This window comes from Erpetoichthys calabaricus, chromosome 9, assembly GCF_900747795.2.
Source record: "Erpetoichthys calabaricus chromosome 9, fErpCal1.3, whole genome shotgun sequence".
Classification (NCBI taxonomy): domain Eukaryota; kingdom Metazoa; phylum Chordata; class Cladistia; order Polypteriformes; family Polypteridae; genus Erpetoichthys; species Erpetoichthys calabaricus.
In genome coordinates this window covers 70781889-70794562 of record NC_041402.2, presented here as the reverse complement: position 1 = coordinate 70794562, position 12674 = coordinate 70781889, and the positions used below count along the sequence as shown (strand labels likewise).

The 12674-nt window shown below is 42.1% G+C and overlaps 1 protein-coding gene across 1 annotated transcript in view; it reads right to left on the bottom strand.

Annotated features, from left to right (window-relative positions):
• The window catches only part of LOC114657552 (cadherin-4-like), a 29779-nt gene extending 23809 nt beyond the window's left edge, over nt 1-5970 (bottom strand). The window contains exon 1 of the mRNA XM_028809437.2: nt 5851-5970. Within this exon, the coding sequence (XP_028665270.2) occupies nt 5851-5970 (120 nt within the window). The remainder of the gene's footprint in view (nt 1-5850) is intronic.
• Nucleotides 5971-12674: the final 6704 nt, after the last annotated feature.

Genomic DNA, 12674 nt, shown 5'->3' with positions numbered 1-12674 from the left:
CTCTATAGGCTCTTCTACTTTCCTTATAACTCCTAGGGCAGTCATTTTATATGCTGCTTTAAGCGAATTGTAAGTGGTTTTGGAACTCTCCTTACACTGTGATCCACTGGCTGTACCTTAATCTGGTAAGTAAAAGGAAGAACACCAAAACTTTTAAAAACATCCTGGAATTGCTGCATAGTGTTGTCCACACTATTCTGCAGTGGCTGCCGATTCGATACACTCAACATGATTCAAATCCTCACAAGCTTTGTCACCCAAAAGTGAATGATGCCCCATGGGAACTACAACAAACTGCTGGGAGTGCACTCATCCTTTCATTTTAATCTGGCATCCGTATGTGCTTTGATTTCCAGTGGGTTGCCCATTGTATGCTTTAAAATTAACAGCTTCTATCTTAATATGTGGCTTTACTTTCTAGCACTGGCATATGGAGTTGGGGTTGGGATTGGGGCTGGGAAGGTCCACCCTGGGCGGCACTTTTTACTAAGCTTTACTTTCTAGACTTTTTTTGACAATTTTGTTTGATACGCCATTGGTAAGATAATATGCGCTGTTTCAAAATTACACCATATTTACTATTTAAAAATTGACACAAATACATATGTTGCAAAGTTATACTTTACAAATGTGAATCCTGACCAGATTGCCGACTTATTCCGACTGAAAGGAATGAACCCTTTAGTCTCATTATTAACGTTTTGTTATTCTCTCAGTCTCAAGATGAAGCAAACTAAAGACAGTGGTGCTGCTTTTAGAAAAAACAAAAAGGCGAGGGAAGAAGTATTTAAAAAGAATGAAGGGGCATTACTGAAATACCTTGATTGTCAAGTCAAGTCAAGTTGGGGAGCTTGCACTGGTACAGTGTGTTGCCACACCCACTACACTATGAAACAAGTTGGCAACCCCCAAGGCAGACACGCGGTCCAGTCACACCCTCCAGAAAAGTCCCTCTACCTGCCGCAGCCAGGTGTTACGTGGGCGACCCTTTGGCCTGGTTCTGCCACTCAGGTCCCCAACAATGAGGATCTTACGAGCTAAATCACTCTCGGGGAAACATGCCACAAGGCCGTAGAGCCATAATTGATGCTCCCTCACAATGCAGGTAATGTGTCTCATTCAGGACACCATGAGCAACTGCTCATTCGACACAAAGTCAAACCAACGGTACCCAAGGATTTTCCGGAGAGACACAGTACCAAAGGAGTCCAGTCTTCATCTCCGATCACTGGATAGCATCCATGTCTTGCAACCATATAGCACGGCAGGAAGCACCAGGACTCTAAAGACTTGGACCTTCGTCCTATTGCATAGATATTGAGAGCGCCACAAACCCCTTTCCAGCAACCTCATGACCCCCCCATGCTCTCCCAATCCGTCTACTGACTTCATAGGAAGAGTCACCAGAGACATGAATGTCACTGCCAAGGTAAGTAAACCTCTCAACAAGGTCGACACTCTCTCCGCTGACAGACACACTCCTGATGGCTGTGCCCAAGAGGTCCATAAAGGCCTGGATCTTGGTTTTTATCCAAAACACTCGCAAGCCCAGACACTCAGACTCCTCGCTCAGTCTCTCAAGCACCCCGAACAGAGCCTCCATTGACTCTGCGAAGATCACAGCATTGTCAGCAAAGTCAAGATCCATGAATCTTTCTTCACCAACAGATGCCCCACAGCCGCTGGACTCCACGACCTTGCCCAATACCCAGTCCATACAAGCATTGAACAGAGTAGGAGCAAGAACACACCCCTGACAAACCCCAAAATCAACTGGGAATAACACAGAGGTTCTGCCTCCACTCTGCACAGCACTCACAGTACCAGTCTATAGGCCGGCCACAATATTCAGCAACCTCTAGAGGATCCCGTGAACCCTCAGGATGTCCCACAGGACAGCTCGATCAACTGAGTCGAATGCTTTACGAAAATCGACAAAGGCTGAGAAACCTCAGTGGCAGGATGCGGTCAATGGTAGACTTTTTAGATAGATAGATAGATACTTTATTAATAGGCATAAAACCACACTGCGGGTGCTGGGTAAGGTCCTTCCTAGGGTCGACCTCAACAGGATCACCTTGCTCACCTACCAGCAACCGAAACAGCCTGTTATTTTTACGCCTAAGAAGAACCTTGATTGTAATTAAACTGTAATTACAATTAGATTGTAATTGTAATCAATATTTTAAAACATAGTTAAAAATTTCGTTGTTTTCATTTTTATTATGATATGTGTTAATTTTGAAAGGGCGGTGGCGCGGCAAACTCAAAGACCGCCCCGGGAGACAAAAACTCTAGCTACGCCACTTCTTTCAAGGCTTCAATATCCTTTTCACTAATTAAGTTAACTTTTGCGACAGTGTCCAACTTAAGGTTAATTTATTTCCACCGGCACCATAAACTTATCGATTTAATTGTACTTACATTACATTCTTTATCGTGCTGCTTCTCAACATTTCAAGAGTTAACATGCCCATCGTTCAGATCAGCATCTTGCACAGACTGAAAACATTCCTCTTTTCCTTGCTTGTGCTTAGTAAAACATTACTTAGTAAAATGAGTCAGTCTTTTACACTTTGCACATTGCTTTACTTCATTAGAACCTCTTTTCCTCACATTCCTTTTCTAAGATACTGTGGCTACCACTACTCCTAACTCCTGTACTTCACCCGCTTTCCGAGTTTTCGCAGAATGTTCTTGTGAGCTGTTGCCCGATCTTATTTATGTAACATATATTAATCACTCCCTCCATTGCTAGGTCAGTCTATCTCAGCAGCCATTCTTTCACTTTTTCATTTTGAATGCCATATACTATTTGGTCCCTTATCATGGAGTCCTGTAATTCCCTAAAATTACATGAACTAGGTTTTAATGTAAGAAATTATCAAAAGTCTCACCCTGGCCATGAGTACGAGTGAGAAACATATACCTCTCATAGGTTTCATTCTTTCTTGACCAACAGTGTTAGTGGAATTTCTCGATAACTTTGTCAAGTTTTTCTGTATCACCTGCTTATCCAAACACAAATGTATTAAATACTTCAAGTGCTTGGGTTCTGGTGACTGTTAACAGCGGTGCATTTTCCGTGGGTCTTGTTTGCTGTCTAAGCCAACTGCTTGCATGTACAGTATGAAAACACGCCATTCTCTATCCACATTTCCACTCCAATTTGTAGGTTCAGGTGGCTTCACACGCTCCATGTCGACTTACGGATACGAACTTTAACTATTGCTCATACTTCTGCATTGGCATGTTCACCTCAGCTTTCGTTGACTCCTAGGAATTTTAGAAACATTATTCTAGAAATGTTTTCCAGGTCTACTTCTGGTACCATGTTCTGTTCGTTTACTTAAATAACAACAGACTGTGGGTTCTTTAAGTGAACTTTATTACAATTCAAAATCATTGCTAAACATTGCAACTATATGCTGCTGTATACAAGCACTGGCGGTAACACTACAGCTAAGTATAATGGACCGTTCAGGAAAAAAGATTGGTTCGTAAATATATAAATTGGTTCAGGTATATATATCAGTTCAGATACATTGGTTTAAATATATACATTGGCTTGAATACATCTGCTCAGGTATATATATATGAAAGATGATTCACGAGAGAAGGCACAGAAACAACAAGTAGTCATTAAGAGCAAGTGCCTGATGCAACTTTAAAGTGAATTCCTCTTTCTTTAACAATCCATTTCATACATTAATTGCTGAAATGCTGCAGTTGTATTTTGTTTTATATGATAAAATTTTAAGTCTGCATATCATTAATTCATTATAAAATTTGGTTGAAGTTAATTTGAAATGGTTTACTCAAAACAATATTCCCATGCTTACCTTTTGTTTAAGTAAAACAAGTTTGTTAGATATTTGTCTGATACCTTTATCCAAGGCAATTGATATGGCAATTTGTCTTCACTTAATAAAAAACATGATCACAAAAAAAAATACACTAAAACTCTACAATTTTTTTATAGTTCTGAGTACAAGCAAGATAAGTGACTTGCTGCATGATCACATGATGAGAAAAAGGTGCAATGTGGACATTACACCACACTGTCTTCCACTGCCTGGTTTGCTTGGTGCCTCATGGATCCAGTAATCTGGGTTTAAATTACACGTGTAATCACTGTCTTTGTGGAATTTGTTTATTCTCCCTGTGTTTGGGTGGAGTTACTCTGGTTTCCTTCCCACATCCCATAATTGTGTAAAGTTAATTACTAATTCTAAACTGGAGGTGTGAGTGTGATGAGTGGGGCCTGGGAAGGACTGTCATCCCATCCAGGCTTTATTCCTTCTTTGTTCTTGATAGTGCCAGTCTCTGGCAGTGCACAGCTCTGAAATGGGTTGAGCAGATGTAAGAATGGTATTGATCACAGTTTGCTTTGTTCATTGTTGTGGAGCCTTATTTTTAAAGGTTTTAGATAAACTGAAAACAGTTGACTTATACAGACAATTACAAAGAGTAATTACACAAAAACTCGGAACATACTAAAGGTCTTTCATAAATCTATTTGTGAAAGCTACCAGATCTAAAAAACAATGTAGCTAAATACTACCCCTGCTCAATATTCAAACTGGAAATCACAACATACTGTGACACTCCAAACAGGGGTAGTACCAGTTCTCTGCTGATCTGGAATATCTGACGCTCATCTGCTGCCCTCATTACCTGCTGTGTGAATTTTTTACTATTATCATCATCTCTCTATATACGAATCCTCAAGTTAATGTAGATAAGGCTTTGTCTAAACTCCACAATGTGCCTAGTGAACATCTAATCAAGCACCCGGATGAAGTGTTTATTGTGGCGGGAGACTTTAACAAAGCTAACCTCAGATGGGTCATGCCAAACATTCACCAATACGTCACATGCCCAATTAGAGGGGGAAACACAATGGATTGTTGTTACACTCAGTTTACGTCAGGCTACAAAGGTCTTCCACAGCCGGTGTTCAGCAGGTCACACCATGCTCCCATTTTCCACTTTCCCAAATATAAACAATGCATCATGAGGGAGGGTCCAGCAACAAGAGAGATCAAACACTGGTCCTCTTAATCAGAAGCCATGCTACAGGACACACTTGATGACATGGACTGGGACATGTGCTGGTCAAGCTCTAATGACATCAAGAAGTTGTGGATGCAGCTGTCAGCTTTGTTGCTATACTAGCAGAGTCCATCGTTCCAACAAAAACAATCTTGTGTTTCCCAAATCAGAAACCGCAGGGTGGACAAAACCATCCGGGACCCAGTGAATGTACGCAGTTTGCGATGCAGGATTGCGGACTGGAGACAATAGTGAGTACAAGGCAGCCTTCTACTCTCTAAGAAGGGTTGTGAAGAAGGCAAAGAGGTGGTACAAGAAGAAGTCTAACTTTCATCTGCGGCACAACAGACGAATGTAGCAGGGTCTACAGTCCATTACGGACTTTAGGGGTAAACCCACTGTGTGTGTTGACTCTTCTCTGGCTGATGATCTGAATGATTTCTATGCATGGTTTGACACCAATGAAGCTAGCATTAACTTTCTTGTTATTGAGGATAATAAAGCTAGCACTAGGACTGCTCAAAATGGCAAAGTTGTGATCTCTGTTTCAGGGTGTGATGTTCTTCATGCTCTGAGGTGTGTGATCTGCAGAAAAGCATTAGGTCTGCATGGAATATCCTGGAGCATTCTTAAATCATGTACCATTCAGCTAGCTAGAGTGTTTACAACCATCCTTAATGACCCTTTAGCCCAGTCTGTGGTTCCTTCTTGTTTTAAAAAAAAATCTGTGATTGTACCCATAACAAAGAACAACAAACCAACGAGCTTTAATGATTACTGCCCTGTAGTACTCACGTCTCCTGTCAGGAAGTGCTCCGAGGGGATTATTAAAGACTCCATCTCCTCTTTCCTTCCAAAGGACTTTGATCCATGCCAGTTTGCATATCGTACAAACAGGTCTACAGATGATGCCATCTTGTATATTGTACACACCTCTTTGTCCCATGTAGACAGTAGCAAGGGAAATTATGTAAGACTGTTGTTTATAGACTACAGCTCTGCTTTTAACACCATTGTCCCCCACTTATTGGCCACAATCCTTAAAGACCAGGGACTGAACACCCCCATCTGTGACTGACTGCTGAATTTTCTAGCAGGCTAGACTCAAGTGGTGAGAGCAGGCAACTGCTTCTCCAACGCTATTATTGTCAACAAAGGAGTTCCACAAGGTTGTGTACTGTGTCCTCTGCTGTACTCCTTTTACACACTCAATTTTGTGACCAAGCACAGCTCCAACGCCATTGTTAAGTCTGCTGATGACACAGTGGTCTTAGGCCTCATTTCCAACAATGATGAGGAGCCCTATCTGGGCAAGGTGGAGAACCTGACATTATGGTGCCAAGCTCATAACTTCTTACTGAATGTCAGCAAGACCAAGGAGCTAGTGGTGGACTTCAGGTGAAAGCAACATCAGATCTACGACCTCATCAGCATAAATGTTGAGAGGGTAGCCGGCTTCAGGTACCTGGTTGTGTACATCACCAAGTACCTGACATGGACCCAGCACACAAAATCTCAGGTCAGGAAGGGAAGACAACACCTTTATCACCTGAGGATGCTGAGGAATTTCAAGGTCTCGTCAGTCATTTTGAAAACTTTTTACACTGCGTCATAGAAAGCATACTAACATAGAGATGCTTATTATGGTTTGGGAATTGCTCATTCCAAGATGACAAAGCCCTGCAGAGAGTGGTGCATTCAGCAGAGCACATCTCAAGGTCAGCACTGCCCTGTCTGCAGGACATCTACGCCAACCACTGCAGGACCAGGGCAATAAAACTAATTATGAACTCTACCCACCTCAGCAACAGACTGTTTGGTCTGCTCAACTCAGGCAAGTGGCTACACAGCTTAATGGCAAAGGCCGAGAGACTCAACAGGAGCTTTTACACTCAGGCCATCAGAATCCCAAACTCTGACATGCCAACAAACATTCAAACCTAAACCTCACTTTAACTTACTGTAGAGCCACTTTACACTTTAAACTGTTTTTACTGTTTCAGATTTCAGATTTTAGCTTAATTTTAATCTAGTGTAAAAGAAGCACAAACACAAGCAAAACAGACCTTTGTGCAAATAGTGCAGCATAGGATATTACAACACATTTTCCATGTCACACTTTTATCTCATCTGGTATTGCTCCAAAGATTGCTACTAAAAAGTTAAGAGTGAATTTAAATCCAAGGCTATACAAGAGATATACAAAGATTTTTGTCCCGAAATGGTTTTAAACAGTAGAACAATAGAACAACTGTGACAAGAAGAAGTTAATCATCCCAACAAGGTCATTATTGCTTTTCAACTACAGTCCGAACACAGAGTCTCCACAGGTATTTGTACAGTGACACAATTTTCATAAGTTTTTCTCAATGGATTTGAACCTAATCAATCATTATGTGATTAAAGTGTAGACTTTCAGCTTTAATTCAAGGGGTTTAACAAAAAAATTATATGAGCAGTTTAGGAGCAACAGACATTTTTCTGCATAGTTCCTCCCATTTCCAGGGGCTCAAAAGTTTATGGACAATTGATTCAGAAGCTGTTCCATAGCCAGGTGTGAGCAGTTCCCACCTTATTTAGCAGGTAAAAGGTTTGGAATTGATTCCAAGTGTGGAATTTGCATTCTGAGGTTGCTGCTGTGAACTCTCAATATGAGATCCAAAGAGCTGTCCATGCAAGTAGAAACAGGCCCAGAAGAGAGATACCAGAAACACAAGGAGTGGTCAAATCAACCATTTGGTACATTCTTAAAAAGAAGGACTGCACTGATGACCTCAGCAAACTCCAGAAGGCCTGGACAATAATGGAAGACAACTGTGCTGGATGATTGCAGAGTTCTTTTCTTGGTGAAGAAGAACCCATGCACAACATTTAGCCAAACCAAGATCACTCTCTGAGAGGTAGTATGATCATTACCAAAGACTACAATCAAGAGAAAATTTCATGAAAGTAAATATACAGGGTTTACCACAAAGTGCAAATCAATGGTAAACCTCAATCATTTGAAGGAAAGATTAGACTTTGCCAAAATACATTTTGAAAAGCCTGTCCATTTCTGGAACAACTTTCTTTGGACAAAGGAAACCAAGATCAATACAGTGCATCTGGAAAGTATTCACAGCGCATCACTTTTTTCCACATTTTTGTTATCTTACAGCCTTATTCCAAAAATGGATTAAATTCATTTTTTTTTCCTCAGAATTCTACACACAACACCCCATAATGACAACATGAAAAAAAGTTTACTTGAGGTTTTTGCAAATTTATTAAAAATAAAAAAAATTGAGAAAGCACATGTACATAAGTATTCACAGCCTTTGCCATGAAGCTCAAAATTGAGCTCAGGTGCATCCTGTTTCCCCTGATCATCCTTGAGATGTTTCTGCAGCTTAATTGGAGTCCACCTGTGGTAAATTCAGTTGATTGGACATGATTTGGAAAGGCACACACCTGTCTATATAAGGTCCCACAGTTGACAGTTCATGTCAGAGCACAAACCAAGCATGAAGTCAAAGGAATTGTCTGTGGACCTCCGAGACAGGATTGTCTCGAGGCACAAATCTGGGGAAGGTTACAGAAAAATTTCTGCTGCTTTGAAGGTCCCAATGAGCACAGTGGCCTCCATCATACGTAAGTGAAAGAAGTTCAAAACCACCAGGACTCTTCCTAGAGCTGGCCGGCCATCTAAACTGAGTGATCGGGGGAGAAGGGCCTTAGTCAGGGAGGTGACCAAGAACCTGATGGTCACTCTGTCAGAGCTCCAGAGGTCCTCTGTGGATAGAGGAGAACCTTCCAGAAGGACAACCATCTCGTGTAGCAATCCACCAATCAGGCCTGTATGGTAGAGTGGCCAGACGGAAGCCACTCCTTAGTAAAAGGCACATGGCAGCCCGGCTGGAGTTTGCAAAAAGGCACCTGAAGGACTCTCAGACCATGAGAAAGAAAATTCTTTGGTCTGATGAGACAAAGATTGAACTCTTTGGTGTGAATGCCAGGTGTCACATTTTGGGGAACCCTGGCACCATCCCTACAGTGAAGTATGGTGGTGGCAGCATCATGCTGTGGGGATGTTTTTCAACGGCAGGGACTGGGAGACTAGTCAGGATAAAGGGAAAGATGACTGCAGCAATGTACAGAGACACCCTGGATGAAAACCTGCTCCAGAGAGCTCTTGACCTCAGACTGGGGCAATGGTTCATCTTTCAGCAGGACAACGACCCTAAGCACACAGCCAAGATATCAAAGGAGTGGCTTCAGGACAACTCTGTGAATGTCCTTGAGTGGCCCAGACTTGAATCCGATTGAACATCTCTGGAGAGATCTTAAAATGGCTGTGCACTCACGCTTCCCATCCAACCTGATGGAGCTTGAGAGGTGCTGCAAAGAGGAATGGGCGAAACTGGCCAAGGATAGGAGTGCCAAGCTTGTGGCATCATATTCAAAAAGACTTGAGGCTGTAATTGCTGCCAAAGGTGCATCGACAAAGTATTGAGAAAAGGCTGTGAATACTTATGTACATGTGATTTCTCAGTTTTTTTTATTTTTAATAAATTTGCAAAAACCTCAAGTAACTTTTTTCACGTTGTCATTATGGGGTGGTTGTGTGTAGAATTCTGAAGAAAAAAAATGAATTTAATCAATTTTGGAATAAGGCTGTAACATAACAAAATGTGGAAAAAGTGATGCGCTGTGAATACTTTCCAGATGCACTGTATGTACCAGGGTGTTGGAAAGAGAAGATTTAATTTAAGAGAAGAGAAGTTATGGCACGTGATCCGATGGATGCCACATCATCTGTGAAACACGCTGGAGGCAGTGTTATGTCATGGGCATACCTGACTGCCAATGGATGTTGGTCACTAGTGTGTACTGATCATATGACTGCTGGCAGAGGCAGCAGGAAGAATTCTGCCCAAACCAGTATGCTGTCCAGTATTCCTTGTAACAATTTAGCAGATTCTACATTATCTGACCTAGTTTGATATCATCTGTAAACCTAACCAGGTTGTTGTTTATACTGTATTTTTGACTAGACTGTTTATGTATATTTTAAAGAACTTTAAACAACAGTAATTTTTAACACTGATCTACTTTTAACATCACCGACTTCTGAAAAAGTTCCCCTTGTCCTAGTCTTGTTTTTCAGTCAATTTTCTATGCACTTACACACCATGCCTTGAATTCCCACTTCTTTCATTTTGATGATCAGCCTCCCATATGGCTCCTTATCAAATGCCTTCTGAAAATCAAGATGCATAATGACATGTGCACCTATCTTATGTTTTTGCTGCTTCCTCATAGAATTCTAGTATATAAGAGAAACATGGCCTTCCATATCTGAATCCATGCTGTTTGTTAAGAATTTCCATTCTTGACATGAGCTACTTTATGATTTCCTTAATAATTGCTTCAATTAATTTAATTATGATGCATTCAATCTTACTGGCCTATAGTTACTTAAATCCACCAAAATACCAGTTTTATATAGCTGGATATTTGCTTGCCTCCAGCCTTTAGGAATTTACCCAGTGTGCAGAGATTTTCAAAAAATATGTGTCAAGAGTTTACTCACCTCACTCATTAACTTTCATAAACACCTGAGGACAAATGTTATCTGGTCCTGGAAAGAGCAGAGCAGCCATTGAGAACACCAGGGGCCTCATGTATAAATGGTGCATACGCACAGAAATCTTGCGTACGAACGTTTCACGCTCAAATTGCGATGTATAAAACCTAAACTTGGCGTAAAGCCACGCACATTTCCACGTACCTCATACCCTGGCGTACGCAAATTCTCCGCTCAATTTTGCAGACTGGCGGCACCCAGCATCAAAGCAGTGCTACTGTTCCTGTGTGGTTACCCTTTCTTTCTTAGACCCACATTCCTGACACGGCTTTATAAATACACTGAAATTAACTGCATATTGTTTATTAGTATAATGCATCTGATTGTAATTAACCTGTAGCAATATAATGATCCAGGGAATAGCCATAGTATTCCAAATACCATAACTGCTTTAGCGTTGTTAATCTCACTGCATCTTCTTCTTTCAGCTGCTCCTGTTAAGGGTTGCCACAGCGGATCATCTTTTTCCATATTACTCTCACTGCACCACTCGGAGTATTTATATCACTGTATCTGAGTGGTGAATCACAGCAGCAGCTGATCGGAAAGAGAATTATCGGTATACCGTTTCAAGTACGCTGCCTCAGCCACGGCAAAACGGTTCAAAGCCTTTCCTGTACGGAACTCGCGGTTCAGAAACAGTTTCATCCCAAGAACTATAAACGCACTCAATCAAGTGCTCCTTGTAGAACTGTGTGTACTTATAAGTACAATTACCCCACTGTAAACTTGCACTACAGTTATAAAATTGCACAACCTGCGCCACTTTATAAAGCGCGTATGATGACGATATCATTTTTAAGATGAAATGCAGCAAAATATGTTGATTATAGTATACAGATAAAACTTTAACTTCATTTAAATAATCTGCATTGTTAATAATTAAACATGTGAGGACACAGTGCCTGGGCGGCACGGTGGCGCAGTGGGTAGCGCTGCTGCCTCGCAGTTGGGTGATCTGGGGACCTGGGTTCGATTCCCGGGTCCTCCCTGCGTGGAGTTTGCATGTTCTCCCCGTGTCTGCGTGGGTTTCCTCCGGGCGCTCCGGTTTCCTCCCACATTCCAAAGACATGCTGGTTAGGTGGATTGGCGATTCTAAATTGGCCCTAGTGTGTGCTTGGTGTGTGGGTGTGTTTGTGTGTCCTGCGGTGGGTTGGCACCCTGCCCGGGATTGTTTCCTGCCTTGTGCCCTGTGTTGGCTGGGATTGGCTCCAGCAGACCCCCGTGACCCTGTGTTCGGATTCAGCGGGTTGGAAAATGGATGGATGGATGGACACAGTGCCGCCGCGCTAGCTAGTTCACGGATAGCTCCTGCCTCACGCTGTATTATTGCTGGTGCTGATGCGACACTGGAAGGATAGACGGATAGGATACCGTAGATACTCGCGTATTAGTCGATCTTGCAGATAAGTCAAGTGTATTGTTTAAGCCGAAAATTACAAAATTTGTTATGACCCGTGTATAAGTTGAGGGTAAAACTTAACAGCTATCAGAGATAGAGGGTGACAATCAGCTGTTAATGGTGACAAAACTCACTGTCACGTCACAGGCATTCCCTCTGTGCTTGGAGAAATGCTAGACTCGTTGACTCGGCAAATAATCCTTGCGTGTGCATGAGTTGCGAAATGTAAACAAAGGCAAGATGGCATCGATATGTCACAAGGGAGTGAAGCTAGTGCAGAAAAGAAAACACTCGGCAGACGATGTTTTGCACATTATCGCTGAGTCGGACTCTGATTTTTCAGAGTCGGATTTTATTGACAGTGATCAGGAATCGAGCAAGAGAGTGAGAAACCGGCATCAGCTGATCGGACACCAGCCGATGCCACGCCAGCTGAACGCATTCGCGCAGCCGATGCAGCTATGGCAAGGTTCACGTGGGAGGAATACCCAGACATTGATCTGTGGGAGCCGAACTGGCTACCGGACTTCACAAGACAGCATGGCTTGCTATTGGACACGACAGATCACCCGCTGCTGGACTACTTCAGGC